Genomic DNA, 19846 nt, shown 5'->3' on the forward strand with positions numbered 1-19846 from the left:
TGAAGCCTGTGGTGAAAACTGTGAAGAAGTGGACCTATGAAGCAAAGTTTGAACTTCAAGACTGTTTCGACCGCACAAATTGGAGTGTCTTTGAAACTTCAACTGGCAGCCCTGGATGAATATAATGACGCTGTTACATCCTACATCAGCTTCTGTGAAGACGTGTGTACAAACAAAGACATTTTGCACGTTCAATAACAAGCCGTGGTTCACTGCCCCACTGAACCAACTTTGCCAGGCTAAAGAGGACTATCGAAGTGGGGATAGAGCCCTGTATAATTGCACTAGAAACCAGCTGACCAAAGAAATTAACATCGCGAAGAGAAATTATGCTGAAAAGCTAGAAAAACAGTTTACCGCAAATGAATCTAAGTCAGTCTGGAGTGGATTACAATCGCTAACCAACTACAAACGACCACCCACCCAAGCAGAGAACAACAAAGGACTAGCTGACCACCGACCACCACCACCTGACTCCCCCTCCTGTGTTGTCCATCCGCGAACAGGATGTGAGACATATCTTCAAACAACAAAGGATCAACAAAGCAGCAGGCCCAGACCTTGTGTCCCCATCCTGCCTCAAAGTCTGCACGGACCAGCTCGCTCCAGTCTTCACACCGATCTTCAATAGATATCTGGAACTGTGTGAAGTACCATCCTGTTTCAAATGTCATCATCCCAGTCCCCAAGAAACCTGCAATCTCGGGTCTGAATGACTACAGGCCTGTCGCCCTGACATCTGTGGTCATGAAGTCATTTGTATGTATCGTGTTGGACCACTTCAAGAGCATCACAGGACCCCTGCTGGACCCCCATGCAGTTTGTCTACTGAGCAAACAGGTCTGTAGATGACACAGTCAACATAGGACTGCACTTCATCCTAGAACACCTCGACGGCACGAGGATCCTGTTCGTGGACTTCACAAACTCTCTGTGTTCAACACCATCATCCCTGAACTCCTCTCCTTGACACTTTTCCAGCTCAGTGTCTCGCCTGCCATCTGCCAGTGGATTAACAGCTTCCTGACGGGCAAGACACAGCAGGTGAGGCTGGGGGACACCACGTAATCCACACGCACCACCAGCACCGGGATACCCCAAGGATGTGTCCTCTCTCCGCTGCTCTTCTCTCTCTACACGAACAACTGCACCTCAATGCACCCGGCTGTCAAACTCCCGAAGACGGCAGACGACACCACAGTCATCGGCCTCATCAAAGACGGTGACGAGTCTTCTTATCGACAGGAAGTGGAACGGCTGGAGCTGGCTGTGGTGTGGTGTGGCCGACACAACCTGGAGCTGAACACGCTCAAGACTGTAGAGATGATCGTGGACTTCAGGTGGCATTTCGCCACAGCTGCCCTTCACGCTGTCCAACTGCCTTGTGTCAACCGTCAAGACCTTCAAGTTCCTGGGACTTAGTCTCTCAGGACCTGAAGTGGGAGTTCAACATCAACTCCATCCTCAAAAAGGCCCAGCAGAGGATGTACTTACTGTAGTTTCTGAGGAAGCACGGCCTGCCACAGGTGCTGTTGAGGCAGTTTTACACAGCAGTCCTGTCTTCATCCATCACAGTCTGTCATGAACATGGTTAGGGCGACGGCGAGGAATGCAAGGCAAGAACATGGTGGACCCAATTGCAGGGAAGCAAGGCAGGAGTGCGGGAATCTCAAAATAATAATATTTAATTCCAAAAACAAAGGAAAACAAAGATCATGAAAAAGTCTAAATGCTAAATTAACAAAGTCCAAAATCTAAACACAAAGTAACAAAGAAACACTTGAGTGAACCCAAAACAAGAAACAAGACATGACTGGTGAAATACCTGAGCGACAATGACATGGCAAGACATGTGACAACGACAATGAACCGACGAGAACTGAAAGAAACCAGGGAACTAAATACAAACAAATTGACGAGACAACGAGGAACACCTGGACAAGACGAGTGGCTAGAGAGAGCTGATTGGTCGACAAAGTAGACGAGAACAGGTGGACACAACAACCTAATGAGCACACGACAAACATGGAACACAGGAAAACATTGAACAAAACTAAACACAACCCAAACCAAAACACAGACCATGACACAGTCTGGTTTGGTGCTACCATAAAAAGGACAAACTCGCTGCAATGGGCAATCAAAACTAATGAAAAAATTCTTGGTACCCCCCTACCCACCATTGAGGACTTGCACGCTGCCAGAACTAAGACAAGAGCATGCAAAATCCTCTTGGACCCCCCACATCCTGGTCACCACCTCTTCTAGCTCCTTCCCTCAGGTAGGCGCTATCGAACGATGCAAACTAAAACTAGCAGACATTCCAACAGCTTCTTCCCTCTTGCCATTAACTTCTTAAACAGTTAACTTACCCATTCCATTATAACATGCTGCCAATTTTTGTCTTGAGATTGTTGTCACATCTCTGTCGGGCCAATTATACATTATTCGTGCACTGACTGTAGTAGTCTCGCCACTCTGCACTTTTTCATATCTGTTGTTTCCCAATACTGGCCACTCATGTGCTTGAGAAGGATCTGCACCATTTGCACAATGGACACTGTTCCAGATTATTGCTCTATTAGTCATTTCAAACGGCTCTAAATTGCCAGAGGACAGTGCATCATTTGCACAATTGACAAAAAAAAAATAATAATGTATCGGCGTTACCACATTACTGGTAACCTTTCATTGCTCAGTGACTGTATTTTTATGTTTATGTCACACACACACACACACACACACACACACACACACACACACTCACTTGCCCCTCCACACCCACTTGGCCACAACTCCACAGAGCAAACAGCTGTTATTCAGTCCTTAAGTCATCGCTGGAGAAAATTGTTGTGGGAATGATTATTAAATACATGAAAACGTCTCACGCACAGGCACATTTGATCGAAGTAGGCAGATAACAAAATTACTTAATTTCACACTTCATAGGTGGGCAGGTACTCCTAAAAGGTCACTTTTACATAATATGTTCGCTTTAAGGTTTCATGTTAGGCTATACATTTAGGCACGTTAGGGTTTATCTTTAACACAAAACCCCACGTTTATCTCAGTTGCATGTTAGCAGTGGCAAATGTATTCAACTGTGGGAGCTTTTGTGTGAGTGTACGACTGTACCACACAGTTTGGCCTGGCCCCTCTCCTCTTTATCAGACCACTACCAGATGGATTAGTCTGAATCTGTCTGCCTGTCGCTAATGTCATTCACACCCCACGAACAGCTCCAAATCGACAGGTTTGCATGTCCTACCAAAATGACATTGAAACCAACTCACAGTCTGTAAAAGTATCGACACCATAGCATCACCATGCATCCACCTACAACAACAAAGGTGTGCAACAATTTTCAAGGTTAGCTCCTTTGCTATTTTCTTTGAAAACATAGCTCGTAAAAAGTCATAAAATAATGTTAAGGCACTATAACGCATAAGGTATTTACTGGGTCTTAAAATGAAAAACAATCAAGGGACCAAACCTTGATCCTTGTTGCTCAGCTTTTCTTTTTTTTTTTTTTTAAACAACGCAGCTTTGTGTTGTATGTGGATGCATGTGGTTTTTAATGGATTAGAAAGAATCTATATGTCTGCAGACCATGATTTGGAAGCACACCACAAACGGACAGGATGGTGGATAAATGGTAAGCACACCTCCTTCACAGTTTGCAGATCTGTGTTCAAATCTTCATGGGTTTACTCTGGGTACTATGGCTTCCTCCCACATCCCATAAACATGCATGTTTGGATAACGAAAGAGTCTTAAATTGTCAATAGCTGTAAATGTGAGCATGAATATTTGTTTGTTTATATGTGCTCTTCGATTGACTAGCGTCCAGCCTATGGTGTACCCAGCATCTTGGCTGGATGGACAACACAAATGATGGTTATCAGACATCTTTAACACCAGTCATCAAAATTAAGAAAAAGTCATTTCGGGAATCTGTGGACTAGGAATTGTCACGCTAAAAGAAATGTTAACAATTAAGCAATGTGCATCTCTTAACTGTGTGTGTGCGTGCGCGTGTTTGTGTGCGTGTGTGTGCGTGTGTGTGTCTTCATCTGTGGGCATAAAAACAAAGAAAGAGAATGCTTGTTGCAACATGTTTGCATCAGGTGACAGCAGAGCCTAAGTGCTTCAGTGGTAAGCAGTCATTGTCAAGTCTGCTTAATTATTGTGTTCTCTTTGTAGGGCTGCACAATTAATTGAATTTTAATCGTGATTACGATTTTGGCTGCCACGATTAAAAGGAGCCTGATCATCTGCGTTTTTTTTACATTTTAAATGTGGGCACTGCTGCGTATGAAAAGTGCTTCATTTGTAGCAGCGCCCGGAACCTAGTCAGCCAGCCACCAGGGGGCGAACATATGGTTAAGGCTTCATTATAGGGCCACCGTGCTCTGTGGCCAACTTCAAAATAAAAGCCTAAAATAAAAGATTAAAGCCCTTGTCGTAGCTGCTCCAAAGGCAGAAAATTAATCTTTTTGCTTTACCCCCACGTCCTCCACCTGCCTCCTCTCTCTGCTCCCCCACCACCGCCCCGTGGACCACCTGCCAGATCAAACGGAGTCTGCCCTAATCCTCGCCAACAAGCCTGGGAGATTAGGGTCACAGTCTTGACCTGGTTTTGACGGTGCACATTTTGTCACACACTCAATGTAAAGAGGAATGTAAAGACTGAGTGGTGCTCGGTATGGACTCCTATGTATAAGCCCCGTACTCTCTATCACAGTGGAAGGTCCTCCAGGTGAAGACCAGACATCAGCTCCTTCTGCTGACAGGCAGATTTCAAGGGGTTTTCATACTTCAGTCAGTTTTAATGGAACTGTAGTTGTTTTCCCCTTAGGTATGGTAATTTTTGACAGGTTTTAACATGGCAAACAAACTTTGGTTCCAGCCATATCAACCGATCTACTTGGTTGTAAACCTGAGGAATTACCATGTAGCTCCCGGGGACCAGATCCAGATCTTGTGTCAGCAGTTTGCTCAAAGGAACTGGCAGGAAAGTCTTAAAGGTTCATTTTAACAGTAGGAACATTACCCCCAAACTGGGTGGTTTCTTGAGGACCATAGCAACGGTTGCACAAATTTAGTTACAGGGCCAAAAGAGGACCTTACTACACAAAGAACTACTTTTTTACTTTTTGAACTCAAACAGAAACCAGGTAACAGAGGAAACTTGTATGCTTCGTGTTCATATGGTAAAAAAATGCAAGTGCACCAAACTGCATCAACATAAACCATGTCACACGCCCTCTCCATTTGTCTGTCGCTTGACATTTTGGACAGATGCATAAAAACTTCAATGAACAATATTTTCTTTTATTTTTTTTTTCGGGGTGGGGGGCACACTTTAATTGAACATTTCTCCAAAACCCATTATTATGGATAATAGTTTAAGAAAATAAATTGTTTGGAAATATAGTTTTCATCTATTTAGGATAAGCGGTAAAGAAAATGGATGGATGGATTTCATTCTTTTAAGGATGCTCTACAAGTTCTCAATACGATTGAGGTCAGGGGATGATGGTGACCACACCGGGAATTTTGGCTGACACTGAAGCATGAAGCAGCAAGGCCTCGAGGTCTGCGTCAACATAGGGGTGTTGATGCGGAAGGGAGGCTGAAACTCAAACCAAACAATCTGGCTCGTGTCTTGTTTTGGAAGTACATCGACAGTTGGGATGGTATCAAATGATCCGACTAACTGTTAAAGAGGAATTCTGGAATCCAAACTGCACTGAAGAAGGCCCCAAGTGGAGTACACTGTGTAGACCCCCGCCATAAGCGCATGACCATGTGTGATCATCTAATAATATCAAGCCCAATCGAAAGCACTCAGAATGCCATTCCATCACTCCTCCGTTAGATGGAATCCAGAATGATATTTCTTCATTCCGCACGCACACACTTTTCCCCCCGATATTCCTGCCCTCCCGTTGGGTTTCTGTTTCTAGTCAGCATTCTTCAGTACCCTGGCCAAGTTGAGCAGCATTACTGTTTTTATAAGAACAGCGGGATTCTTCCGGGTCCGCACTAGCTATACCCTTTTTGGTAACCAGCGTAAGTAGCTAAAGTTAATTTTCTCTGCTGGTGGTCATGCCAGAATGCCTGAGTTTAAAAGCTGTGGGTAATCCAAAGCTTGCTAAATGCCAACAGGCTTTCTTCAACATGTGGTAATTGATGCTGTTGTTTGCATCCATTCTCAATTGTATTCCGACTCTTGTATTGGATACAAAGGGTCCTCTTTTTATGACAGTTCCGTTCCTACGACGGTGTTTCTACACTGGAGGGTATTTCCGCAATTTATGCTAATAATGTAGTAAAGTCATATTTAGTCAATATTTGTATGAAAAACACTTCTAGGCCATAAATATAAAACCACTCACTGAAAAACATCAAAATGCTCTGAGCGTGTTTGCTTGTTCCGCATGACCACTTATTCTTACGCCACTGCATAAAACGACTGTGGTTAATTTTGCGGCATTCGGAAACCTCAACCAAGGATCTCCTGGTATATAAATCTGATTTGTGATGACCAAAGTATCAGAGGGCAAATGACAAATTAATATAGTGCTTCTGACTTTACACTGTTAAAACAAAATACATAAAATCATGTGTACTAACTACATTTGACAAAAGTTCACTTTTTTAACATTATCACTTTTTTTTCTGATTCTCATTATTTTATTTTTCTTATTTTTTTTTTTACAAAGCACTTTTTTTTTTTTTTTTACATTGAGTGTGCACCTAACCATTTGTACACATTTTGACAACATTTCCTCTTGTCCTCCAGGCCACAGCATAACGGCAAATTCTGCTATGGCCCCGGCCGCCAAAACCAGCTGTGCAACACCCGCCCGTGCCCGCACAACAGCGTGGACTTCCGGTCTCAGCAGTGTGCAGAGTACAACAACAAACCCTTCAGGGGCTGGTACTACAAGTGGAAGCCGTACACCAAAGTGGACGGTAATATTGGAAGCTTGTATTGAATATGTGGTAAAGCACAGGGCTGGACGATGAATCTATTTTATCAATAAATTCAAGTAAATAGATTTTTTTGTGGCTTCAGTGGTTAAAACTCAACATGTCAATGCTGGCTTGCACTGCTTACACTAACAACATGACTGCGAACAGAGAGGAGGGGGTTTACAAAAGCATAGCAAGTGTTTCCAACTTAGTATGTTTTCTATAATTAGTAAAGTTTCCAACCCTTCTAGCGACTACTTTTCAAAAAAAGGCCAACTAGCGAGTTTAGTTCCTGCTAAGAAACAGACAACATGAGCTTAATTATTTTGACATTGTTTTGAAAGAAGGCAATCATGAGCTTAATTATTTTGACATTGTTTTGAAAGAAGGCAATCACAAAGTCAACTGCACTGAAAATAGCCAAAGACATGGTGGCCATTTATATGTTGCAAAAGGAGTAATTTGTTCACGGAAACTTTTGACCCCAGATATGTACTTTCAAGTCGCAAACATTTTGCCAAAATCACCTTGTCTCACCTGTCTACATGAGAAAAAACAGTGGGATAGTCGGCAATGTGAACCAGCTGAGCCATGGGATTTGATGGCTCCTTTGATAATGTAAAATTGTTCAACAATTAATATTAATAATAATATATTATTTTTAAAGGATTGTGTTTACATACTTGTTTTTACAAAGGGTACATTGTCCCAAGAGGAATCACAAAGAGGGAAAAAAAAATTTCTGTCAGCTTTACTCAAAAATCTGAGATTTCTATATTAAGGTCATATCACCCAGCCCTCGTAGAGTTTATTCAAAACCGTCATGGTTGGTCTGTCCAATGTTAAGTATTTTCTTAATTAGTTCCTGGTAATTTAATCCTTGGGAATATTTTCAACATAAAGTGCAAGACCTACAATCCAATTGGCCAGCGCAGCACCTCTTAAATACACAAAGGAGTGTGTATTGCTGCTTTGTCTTGTCTTAATTCAGCTTGCTCTTCCGTATTCCAGCGCAGATCCCTTTAATGAGATTTTTTTTCTGCCATGCCTAGCTCCGTTTACTGCTGCTATGGCCCAAAAAAAACTGGAGGAAAGGATCACCCTGTGTAATATGCATGGAAGGCAGTTGTGGGAAGTTACAAATTGCAAATACTTTGTTACTGTTCTTGAGTGTAATTTTCAGGTATTTGTACTCTATTTGAGTAATTATTTTCAAGACGTACTTTTACTCCCTCCATTTATAAACAGATAGATGTACTATCCACTCCTTACTGAGGCAAAATAGGCTCATTACTTTTTTCAACCTCCTGAATTGAGGACACAATATAAAAAAGACAGAAATGGAGAGAGGTAAAGTTAACGCCGATTGATTGACTGATAAGGCAAAGCACTAACCAGGGAGCATTAACAACAATGATGCAACAGATTTGGAGATACAGTACATTCCTCATCCTTGGCCTTATTTAAGAGAATAATTTTATGTTAAAATCCAAGAGGTTCTGGCTTTCAAAAATTCTTTTGTTTTTCATTTTTGCGAAGTTATTAAAATGGCTACTGTATATAACTGACAGTGAAAATGTGTTGTTATGTTTTACTTTTGTACTTAAGTACATTTTTGAGTTTTGACCTTTTTTTCTTTTAATTAACCAAAGGAGTTGAATCAGTAGTTCTACTTTTACCACTCTTTTTCTTAAGTATCTGATTGTGAGAACTTTTGCCACCTCTGATGGGAAGCATGTAGCCACTTGCAAACCTTCGAAAAGATTTGAAAAAGGAAAGGAAAGTAAGGGGGAGGTACTGCAGTGAAGGACAGCGGTGTGTTTGGCCAGTGTCCCAGGCCTGTTTAAGCTCTTGATGAATGGAGGTTATGTAGGGAGGAAGACACTGTAAACTGCCTCGGGAACCTTGGGGCAAGTCACCTTCGCCGAGACTTGTCTGTGATTCGAAACAAGGAAGAAATCCCCCGAGAGACTTCATTGTCAGTCTTTTCCCGTTCAGACCAAGCTTGAATTAATAACACGACTGGTCCCGCAATGTCAATTTCACACTACCAAAGCCATAAACTGTAAACCGTGGATTACATAAACCTATTGCGTAGTTTTATGTAATCCACGGTATGTAATACCAGTGAAAAACTCACTAAATTGTGATGTTTTTTATTAAATTTTTTATTATTATTTTAAAATATTCACAAATTTTTTTGACTTTTCAAAAATATTTTGCAGTATGTTTTTTATTTGATTTTTAAAAATATTTTTCTTACTTTACAATAGCCTTTATGCCCCTAATATCAATAACATTTTCAATCCTTTTTTGCAAATTTCCACTTGACTAACTCACTAACTAACCTTCACTCATTTTAACAGTTTTTGCCATTTAAAAAATAATAATAATTTACTCCTTTTTGAATAAGTTTTCAACAATTTCAACTCATTTTGCTGAGGCAATTTTCACTCATCTTTAAAAAAATATATATTGCACCTGTTTCATGTTTTTTTTAGCTACCTTGTTTTTTTTCATTCTTTAGCTAACGTAAGAACAGCACTTTGTAAAAACGTTTGGCCTTGGCAGAGGTCTGCGGCCTGGACTGATTGCTTGCCTTATTGAGTGACTTTTTCTTCACAGATGAAGATGTCTGTAAGCTGTACTGCACGGCTGAGGACTTTGACTTTTTCTTCGCCATGTCCAGCAAGGTTAAAGACGGCACCTACTGCTCTGACCGCAAGGGCGATGTTTGTATTGACGGCGTGTGCGAGGTACAAAAAGTCTTCACTTAAGATTCATATTGCCATGATTCCCTTTTTGAGATACAAGCAGTCACTTGATTGATTTTTTTGCTTTGACTTGCAAGCAGAAATTTGAGATACAAGTGCTAAATAGTGGCAGCGAATTTCCCCCAAAAAAGGCCAAATGGTTGCTTTAAGCAGTTTATTGCCATTCCCAGTTGAAGTCAAACTGAACATAAAACAAAGAAAATTACACATTTGTATTAGGAAAATCTACTAATTTAATGCTAACACACGATGCAAAACGCCATAATGAATAGCATTGCTGTTGTGGTGTTATAACACTTTAAACAATGGTCATTTGAACACAAACAGTGCAGCAACACATGTAGACAGACACTATAACAATACTCACAGTCATATAGTCTTTATCTTCTGCAAAAAAAACGGCGACCATATTGTTGCAGCTTACACAGTCACTGTGAAAACCTTCTTTGTGTTTTCTATGTCTGTATTATGCAACCCCCTTCTGGCCAAGGCACTCACACCAGCCACGCAATAAATTAATTATGATAAACAAACTGTTTAAATCTTTACATTCTTTTTAATTATGTTATTACTGTCAGCTTTTATTAAGAACACTACTGTAGAGTGCTATTTTTCTTATTAACATTTTTCATGGTGTTTTGTGGGGGTGGAAACGGCGGGGCTATAGAGAATATATTGAGGCATGGAATTTTGGGAAATTTCCCTTTGTTCTTTTTCACATTTTCACTATTTTTAACAATTCCTTACATTTTTGAATATTTTTTTGTACAGTTTTTAAGTATTTTTACCACTACTGTTTGATAATTTTCTACATTTTTCTACACCATTTTCACTTGTTTTTTTAAAAAATTTGTAAAAGTTTTTTCAAGTTTTTTGTTATTCTATTTTTTGTTGACCAGTTTACTACTCATTTTTGCCATTTTCAGTCATCTTAGCTGACTTTTACAACCCCAAGGTTGCCGTCCGTCTGTATCGAGGGCATGTGCAAGGTACAAGTCTCTATCAGTGATTAATAAAGGCATGATTCCCTTCAAAAATATGCAGCACACCACTCCACAGTGTGACCGTCATTCAATCCTTTTCGTCCCGCTTTGACTTAAAGGTTGTTTTTTCACCAACTTTGGTAGACCTCAAGTGTCACCTTTCAGCAGCCGTCAAGAGCATATTTCCAAACAATCATTTCAAAACTGTGACCATAAGCTTAACCCAATTGTCTTGCGGTCCAACGCAAACCGACGCGTTGACACTTATTTTGTCCCATTTTCACATACGATGTTGCTTTTGGTGGGTGACCAAACGTTGGCTTTAATTGGCACGGACTTGTATTGCATGTGAAGTTCAGTACATTTATAGTCATTGTGGCATGCATACTGTACCGGGGCGAACCGTACGTGGCAATGTGATCTGCCAATTTGGACGAGGCGCTTGTGAATTAGCCTCATTGCGATAAATAATTACAGCTGTATGTCAGTTTCTAGGGAGAGGTTCAGGAGACTGATTGAATTGAACAGAGGAACGGGTTGAAACGTCAGTGTCAGTTTACTGCCCATTCTGCTCGATGTCATCTAATTGTTTTTGAATATGTATATATATATATATATATATATATTTATATAAAGGGCATTAGTAACAGCTGGGTTGAAATGCACTATAGTCTGCAATCCTGAAGCATCGCTTCATGGAATTTGTATGGATTTATTTGCAGTTATTCACTAAACTCTTACTAGTTACCATATATTTGTGTTCACCACATTGTTTTTTTTCCCATAACAATTATAATTATAGTTTTTTTTTATCATTTTCATTGATTGCTTAGGAATTTTTCATTCATCTTTGGCGATTCTTCACTGATGTAGGATATTTTAGTCACTCTTTTTTTTTTTTTTACCATTTTCACATTTTTTTCAAAAACATTTTAATACATTTTTGGACAACATTTCGCTATTTTTCACTATATATTTTTTTTGGCACTGTGAATTCTGAAACCCTTTGCACTATTATTTGATCAAATAAGCTCGAAATACAATGGAAATTTTAGGACAAAATGTCATCTTTTTCTCAACATTTTGACTTACATTGACATAATTTCACTAATTTTAACTCATTTTAAACCATGTTTCAACTTTTTAACAATTTCATTCATAATTTGATTTTAAATTTCTGACAATTTTCCCTCATTTTTATTTTTTTTTATTGTTTATTCCTTTTTGAGAATTCATCACTACCTTTGTTAACCATTTTTTCCTAATTTTTTAATAAAAATGTTCACTTTTTTCGCTTTTACATTCATTTTTGACCATTTTCAATTATTTTGGCAGTATTAGGAATTATATAACCTTCGGGGTTCAACTTTTTCAGTTGTAATCTCTAGAAATACTTTTGCTTCTATCCATGCATCGAAAGCCATGGCCATGTAGCCCGTGCTACTTTTCTGGATTTCTAAATTCCCCTTTTTTACCATGGTTTTGTGTGCAGGCGGTTGGTTGCGATCAGATTCTGGGATCTAAGGCCTCTCTGGATGCGTGTGGTGTGTGCAAGGGAAGCAACTCTACGTGCAAATTCTACAAAGGCACATACACGCTGCAACACAGGGCTAACGGTAAGTTTGTCCGATTTCACATCAGGAATGTCAGGACAAAAGACATCACTCTAATTCCATCTCTTTTCTCATTATTCAGAGTATTATTCCATGGTAACCATCCCCCCGGGTGCCCGGAGCATTCGCGTGGAGGAGATGGCGGTGTCTACCAGCTACCTGGCAGTGCGTTCTGTGAAGAGGAAGTACTACCTGACTGGCGATTGGACGGTGGACTGGCCGGGAAAGTTCCACTTCGGAGGGGCCACATTCAGCTACCAGCGCTCCTTCAGAAAGCCTGAGAGCTTGTACGCGGCCGGGCCCACCAATGAGACGCTGGTGTTTGAAGTAAGGCTGATGTTCAATATCTGCGTGAAAGAGACGGTTGTCATCTTATCATAGTTGTATTGTACTGAGCAGCCAGAACAGGAACATCTCTACCGTTTTCCGAAGTCATGAAAAAAATAGCTGAAAAAAAGCTGAATTTGTCCATTTTCACTCCATTTTTTGAAAAACTGAGTCTTTATTTCTTTTCATAATTTGTACTTATATCTGATAGATGTTTACTTTTTTAAAAACGTTTTTACCCCTGTAACTATTGTCACAAATACTGTATATGACACTTTTCCAAAAGTTTTACTAGTTCTCTATTTTCTTTCTGTAACTTTGCATTTTCACTCATTTTTATGAATTTTTTTGCAGAATGTAAGACATTTTATCACAATTATCAATCATTTTCAGTTTTCACACTCATTTATAATGTTTTTTTTCAGAATTTCTTTTGGCCATGTGACATTTTGTTCAGCCTTTTATTTAAATTTTTTAATTTTTAATTTTTTTTTTTTGTTAACCATTTAACACAAACATCTTTGATTTTCACTCATAATTTCCATCTATCACTTTGACATTTTCAGTTTTTGTATTTTAATTAAATTTTTTATATTCCTCTTTTTTCATCCATCCATCCATTTTCTACTGCTTATCCGGGTCGGGTCGCGGGGGCAGTAGCTTAAGCAGGGACGCCCAGACTTCCCTCTCCCCAGCCACTTCATCCAGCTCTTCCGGGGGGATCCCGAGGCGTTCCCAGGCCAGCCGAAGGACGTAGTCTCTCCAGCGTGTCCTGGGTTGTCCCCGGGGTCTCCTCCCGGTGGGACGTGCCCGGAACACCTCACCAGGGAGGCGTCCAGGAGGCATCCGAATCAGATGGCCCAGCCACCTCATGTGGCTCCTCTCAATGCGGAGGAGCAGCGGCTCTACTCTGAGATCCTCCCGGATGACCGAGCTTCTCACCCTATCTCTAAGGGAGAGCCCGGACACCCTGCGGAGGAAACTCATTTCGGCCGATTGTATCCGGGATCTTGTTCTTTCGGTCACGACCCACAGCTCATGACCATAGGTGAGGGTAGGAGCGAAGATCGACCGGTAAATTGAGAGCTTCGCCTTTCGGCTTAGCTCCCTCTTTACCACAACGGACCGATACAAAGTCCGCATCACTGCAGATGCTGCACCCATCCGCCTGTCGATCTCCCGTTCCATTCTTCCCTCACTCGTGAACAAGACCCCAAGATACTTGAACTCCTCCACTTGGGGCAGGATCTCATCCCCGACCTGGAGAGGGCATGCCACCCTTTTCCGACTGAGGACCATGGTCTCAGATTTGGAGGTGCTGATTCTCATCCCAGCCGCTTCACACTCGGCTGCGAACTGCTCCAGTGAGAGTTTGAGCTCACGGCTTGATGAAGCCAACAGAACCACATCATCAGCAAAAAGCAGAGATGCAATACTGAGGCCACCAAACCGGACCCCCTCTACGCCTCGGCTGCGCCTAGAAATTCTGTCCATAAAAGTTATGAACAGAATCGGCGACAAAGGACAGCCTTGGCGTAATCCAACCCTCACCGGGAACGAGTCCGACTTACTGCCGGATATGCGGACCAAACTCTGACTCCGGTCGTACAAGGACCGAACAGCCCGTATCAGGGGGTTCTGTACCCCATAATCCCGAAGCACCCTCCACAGGACTCCCCGAGGGACACGGTCGAACGCCTTCTCCAAGTCCACAAAACACATGTAGACTGGTTGGGCAAACTCCCATGCACCTTCGAGGACCCTGCCGAGGCTGTAGAGCTGGTCCACTGTTCCACGGCCAGGACGAAAACCACACTGCTCCTCCTGAATCTGAGATTCGACTTCCCGACGGACCCTCCTCTCCAGCACCCCTGAATAGACCTTACCAGGGAGGCTGCGCAGTGTGATCCCCCTGTAGTTGGAACACACCCTCCGGTCCCCCTTCTTAAAAAGGGGGACCACCACCCCAGTCTGCCAATCCAGAGGCACTGTCCCCGATGTCCATGCGATGTTGCAGAGGCGTGTCAACCAGGACAGCCCCACAACATCCAGAGCCTTTAGGAACTCCGGGCGAATCTCATCCACCCCCGGGGCCCTGCCACCGAGGAGCTTTTTAACTACCTCGGTGACCTCAAACCCAGAGATAGGAGAGCCCGCCTCAGAGAACCCACACTCTGCTTCCTCATGGGAACGCATGTCGGTGGAATTGAGGAGGTCTTCGAAGTATTCTCCCCACCGACTCACAACGTCCCGAGTCGAGGTCAGCAGCGCCCCATCCCCACTATACACAGTGTTGGTGGTGCACTGCTTTCCTCTCCTGAGACGTCAGATGGTGGACCAGAATTTCCTCGAAGCCGTCCGGAAGTCTTTCTTCATGGCCTCACCGAACTCCTCCCATGCCCGAGTTTTTGCTTCAGCGACCACCAGAGCTGCATTCCGCTTGGCCAGCCAGTACCCATCAGCTGCCTCAGGAGTCCCACAGGCCAAAAAGGCCCGATAGGACTCCTTCTTCAGCTTGACGGCATCCCTCACCGTTGGTGTCCACCAACGGGTTCGGGGATTGCCGCCAAGACAGGCACCGACCACCTTACGGCCACAGCTCCGGTCGGCCGCCTCAGCAATGGAGGCGCGGAACATGGTCCACTCGGACTCGGTGTCCCCCGCCTCTCCCGGAACATGAGCAAAGTTCTGTCGGAGGTGGGAGTTGAAACTCCTTCTGACAGGGGATTCTGCCAGACGTTCCCAGCAGACCCTCACAATACGTTTGGGCCTGCCACGTCGGACCGGCATCTTCCCCCACCATCGGAGCCAACTCACCACCAGGTGGTGATCAGTTGACAGCTCCGCCCCTCTCTTCACCCGAGTGTCCAAGACATGTGGCCGCAAGTCCGATGACACGACCACAAAGTCGATCATCGAACTGCGACCTAGGGTGTCCTGGTGCCAAGTGCACGTGTGGACACCCTTATGCTTGAACATGGTGTTCATTATGGACAATCCGTGACGAGCACAGAAGTCCAATAACAGAACACCGCTCGGGTTCTGATCGGGGGGGCCGTTCCTCCCAATCACGCCCTTCCAGGTCTCACTGTCATTGCCCACGTGAGCATTGAAGTCCCCCAACAGAACAATGGAGTCCCCAGCGGGAGCGCTCTCCAGCACCCCCTCCAAGTATAAGTATACCCACACCTGCTCGGCGCCTCTCACCGTGGGCAACTCCAGAGTGGAAGAGAGTCCAACCCCTCTCGAGAGGACTGGTACCAGAGCCCAAGCTGTGTGTGGAGGCGAGTCCGACTATATCTCGTCTGAACTTCTCGACCTCACACACCAGCTCGGCTCCTTCCCTGCCAGAGAGGTGACATTCCACGTCCCTAGAGCCAGCTTATGTAGCCGGGGATCGGATCGCCAAGGTCCCCGCCTTCGGCCACCGCCCAGCTCACACTGCACCTGACCCATATGACCCCTCCCACAGGTGGTGAGCCCATGGGAAGGGGGACCCACGTTACCCTTTCGGGCTGTGCCCGGCCACCAGGTGCTCGCCTTCGAGCCCCACCACCAGGCCTGGCTCCAGTGGGGGGCCCCGGTGACCCTCGTCCGGGCAAGGGAAAACTAAGTCCATTGTTTGAGCCGTGCTTTGTCTGGTCCTTCACCTAGTACCTGTTTGTCATGGGTGACCCTGCCAGGGGCATAAAGCCCCAGACAACTTAGCTCCTAGGATCACTGGGACACACAAGCCCCTCCACCACGACAAGGTGACGGCTCAAGGAGGGGTATTCCTCTTTTAAAAAAAATATAATAATTATCATAATAATGATAAAATATCAATTTTTACTCATTTTGGCTTAATTACAAATTTTACAACTTCAGCGGTCTTTGACTTTACAGGTTCCACCTCTGTAGAAAAACCACTGCCACCGTGCATCATCACCACACATTACTCTCTCTTAGCGCTGGTCACATCCTTTCATTCATGCACAAGCATCTAGAGCCATGGCTATGTGGCCCCCGTGGCCCCTGACCTCAAAAGTGCTTTTGTTGCAAACATGATTGCAGTTTAGCGGACCAAGAAAACGGAAAGAAAAACTGGTTGGAAGGCAAGAGAGACTATAAAACAGGAGGGTGAGTCTTTTACCAGCCCCGAAGCGGCAGGCTTCATGGAGGCTGGTCCTGACACATAACTGTCAGCGCAAGCTTTTTATTTTCCCTTGAACTATGAACCCTGGCTGCAGACACCAGAAGTGGAAACCAGGTGAGCACCAGGACACTTATTCTCACCTGAAGGCCTAAAAGTACTCAGTCAGGAAAGAGCGAGCCGTAAATCTTTGGGAGAAACACCAGCGGGATATTCCTAAAAGTTGATCCACTCGCTGGTCACTTGGCCATCCGGAAATGTTTGTATGTTTTCGCAGCTATTTCAGAAAAGAGGGCTTGACTTGTGGTCGGGTTCCGTTGAGTGCTCAGTGTTGTTTGCTTTTGTACGATGAATGCATCCATAGGAACGAAACATCTTTTACTGCATTGAGCCAGAGGGGGAAGGGCGCTATTGTCCTTGTGCCGCATTCCAGAGAAATGGGAAGTTGGAATTTTAAGACCGCCGATGAGGAAAAGTGCATGGGAACACCGCTTCAGAAGACTGCCGTAAACCCTCATTAAATTAATTGAATAATGGACACCCCCAAAATGTTTAGAATGGTCTGTATTACTAAAATGAAAGTATACCCCAAAATATGATCCAAAAGCACTTAAATAGCATTTCAAATTCATCCTTCAACATTACCCTTAAAGTACCTGTAAAGTGAAAATAAATGTCTTGTAAATTTGACACACCACATAGAAGAGTGTACCAAATGTGAATGATTAAAATCGCCAAGTAAATAAAATGAGGCTTCAAAGTCATGAAAAATGAAGACGTTCCCTCAGTTCTGACACTGTGGGCGTGTCCACTGAATGCGTTGAAACAACGCCCCGCTCATCTTTCAACTCTGTTATCCTACTATGTATGAAATCTTATGCCTACACATCCCTACATGTTTGAGCCGCGAAAGGTGCAAACCACCAGCTAGCTCACGAGCTAAACGGCTCCTCTTGGCCACCGGACGGGCAGTGGGCTTGTCCGCAGCATAACCTGCTTGTGTCGGTGACTGGGTCCACATAACAGAGACACTTCAGTGAAAGTCAACCATTTATTAAAACAGCGGCACACAGTCACCTATTTGTGGATTTTTTTTTTTTTTTTTTTTCTTCCATTGTTTTAATTTCCTTGTTTTTCCTCGAAAACGCTTATTGGTGGTTTATTCAAGATTTTTTTTGGGGGGGGGGTTAAAAAAATACAGCCATCATCGTTAAACATATGCAGTATATTTAGAAGCAAATGTTCATGTTATATGAAATAATTATATTATAGTATCCATCCATCCATTTTCTGTACCGCTTATCCTCACTAGGGTCACTTCACTAGGGTCATAGGCATGCTGGAGCCTTATATATGATAATAATTAGCGGCATAGTGGATGAATGGTTAGCACGTCCACTTCACAGTTCTGCGGGGGTTCAAATCCGGCCTTACTGTTTAAAGTTTGCATGTTCTCCCTGTGTCTGCGTAGGTTTTCTCCAGGTACTCCAGTTTCCTCCCACTTTCTCAAGACATGGATGGTAGGTTCATTAAAGAATCTAAATTGTCCGTGGGTGTCAATGGTTGTTTGTGTATATGTAACCCATGATTGGCTGGCAACCACTTCAGGGTGTACCCCGCTTCTCGCCTGAAGTCAGTTGAGATAGGCGCCAGCACACCCGTAACACTAGTGAGGATAAGCGGATGGATGGAAATGGATGGATGGAATAATAATAATTAATTATTAAATTACATTATATTAAATAACTTTGATTGGGATGAAATACACTGGAAATGTGAAGATGCTAGCGTGTGGGTTGCGGCTTCGCAACCCATAAAATAAAAATAAAATACCTAACCCTACAAATAATTATTATTTACCTATCGGCCATTTGTTTTTGATTTAGTGAGACCTACATACTGTACTCTGCTTAGCAGTTAACCTATGCCTATTCACAGTTTGCTATTCACAAATTCACCTATTTGCATTTTTTTTGTGTAAGACCTATCGTCAGCTATTCACTGAAAAACTTTTATGAAAGAAGTAATTGGTATGTTGAAGCAATACAGCTCCACCGTTCCAAGATCTTTGTAAGTTGGGGAGGAGCTAAATTTAGCTCGGATTGTTAGCAGAAATTACAGGGACTGTTCGCCCATGTGTACATCTTTGTGCTGCAATTGCCTTTTTATGGGCTACGAAGCGACGGCTACATGTCAGTGTCCTAGCTCTTTTGTTCCTTTTTTCCTCAAATCAAATCATGTGTAAACCATTTGGTTTTAAGGGTTTTGGGATCTTAGTTTGGGGTATATATCGGGTTTAAACAATTAATATAGGCATATGGTGAATTGCAAATAGGCCGTATTTCACTGTAGTCCATATGTAAATGTTGACATAAAGGATTGAATTACCGGTAGTTAATGCCAAGGTAAATGTGGGATTAAAAATTGCATTTTTAAGTCTTTGATGTGACAATTTGTGTTGATGCTGCAAAACTCAATCACTTATTTTCCAGCAATATTAGCATTGTGTCTGCCTGTGTCTTTAATAACCTTTGAGATTCACGTTTGCTTTATATCATCATAACTGATCGAGACGTTGCCGAAATATGAAAGGAGGATTAATGTTTGAACAAACCAAAGCAGTCCTTTAAAGAAAGGGAAGCTTAATATGCAGTCAGTCTTGTCTGCGTGCATTCACAGTTCATACTGATCTGTAGATGTCACCGCTCTAATCTCTCTTAAGTATGTCCTGTATTTACAACCCCCCAAAAAAAGAGGAGTTTGAGAGTGTGGCAGCGATGGCGGCTAGATTAAAAGATTAAGAATCTTGCAACTGAGCTCTTTGATTGTGATGAGTTAAGGTCAGGCCACGAGGGAGCACACAATTTCTTCCTATTGCTGATTTTTACAGACATGGTTTCCACCAAATGGTGCAGTTCACTTTCATGTACTTCCATACAGTTTGGTACGGTAAATCCTATTTTGTCATAATGTGTAATTTTCTTTAAATAACATCTAATGTACTGTACTCTTACATCGCAGTGCTAACTATACTTG

General features: G+C 42.9%; 1 protein-coding gene across 2 annotated transcripts in view; it reads left to right on the forward strand.

Moving 5' to 3' along the window:
• Positions 1-19846, forward strand: part of adamts18 (ADAM metallopeptidase with thrombospondin type 1 motif, 18) — a 95872-nt gene that overhangs the window by 52271 nt on the left and 23755 nt on the right. For both annotated transcript variants that reach the window (XM_061765305.1, XM_061765316.1), the window contains 4 exons: positions 6809-6981; positions 9607-9737; positions 12231-12354; positions 12434-12678. In XM_061765305.1, coding sequence (XP_061621289.1) covers positions 6809-6981; positions 9607-9737; positions 12231-12354; positions 12434-12678 — 673 coding nt within the window. The remainder of the gene's footprint in view (positions 1-6808; positions 6982-9606; positions 9738-12230; positions 12355-12433; positions 12679-19846) is intronic.

Source organism: Phyllopteryx taeniolatus, chromosome 2 (assembly GCF_024500385.1).
Source record: "Phyllopteryx taeniolatus isolate TA_2022b chromosome 2, UOR_Ptae_1.2, whole genome shotgun sequence".
NCBI classification, from domain to species: Eukaryota; Metazoa; Chordata; class Actinopteri; order Syngnathiformes; family Syngnathidae; genus Phyllopteryx; species Phyllopteryx taeniolatus.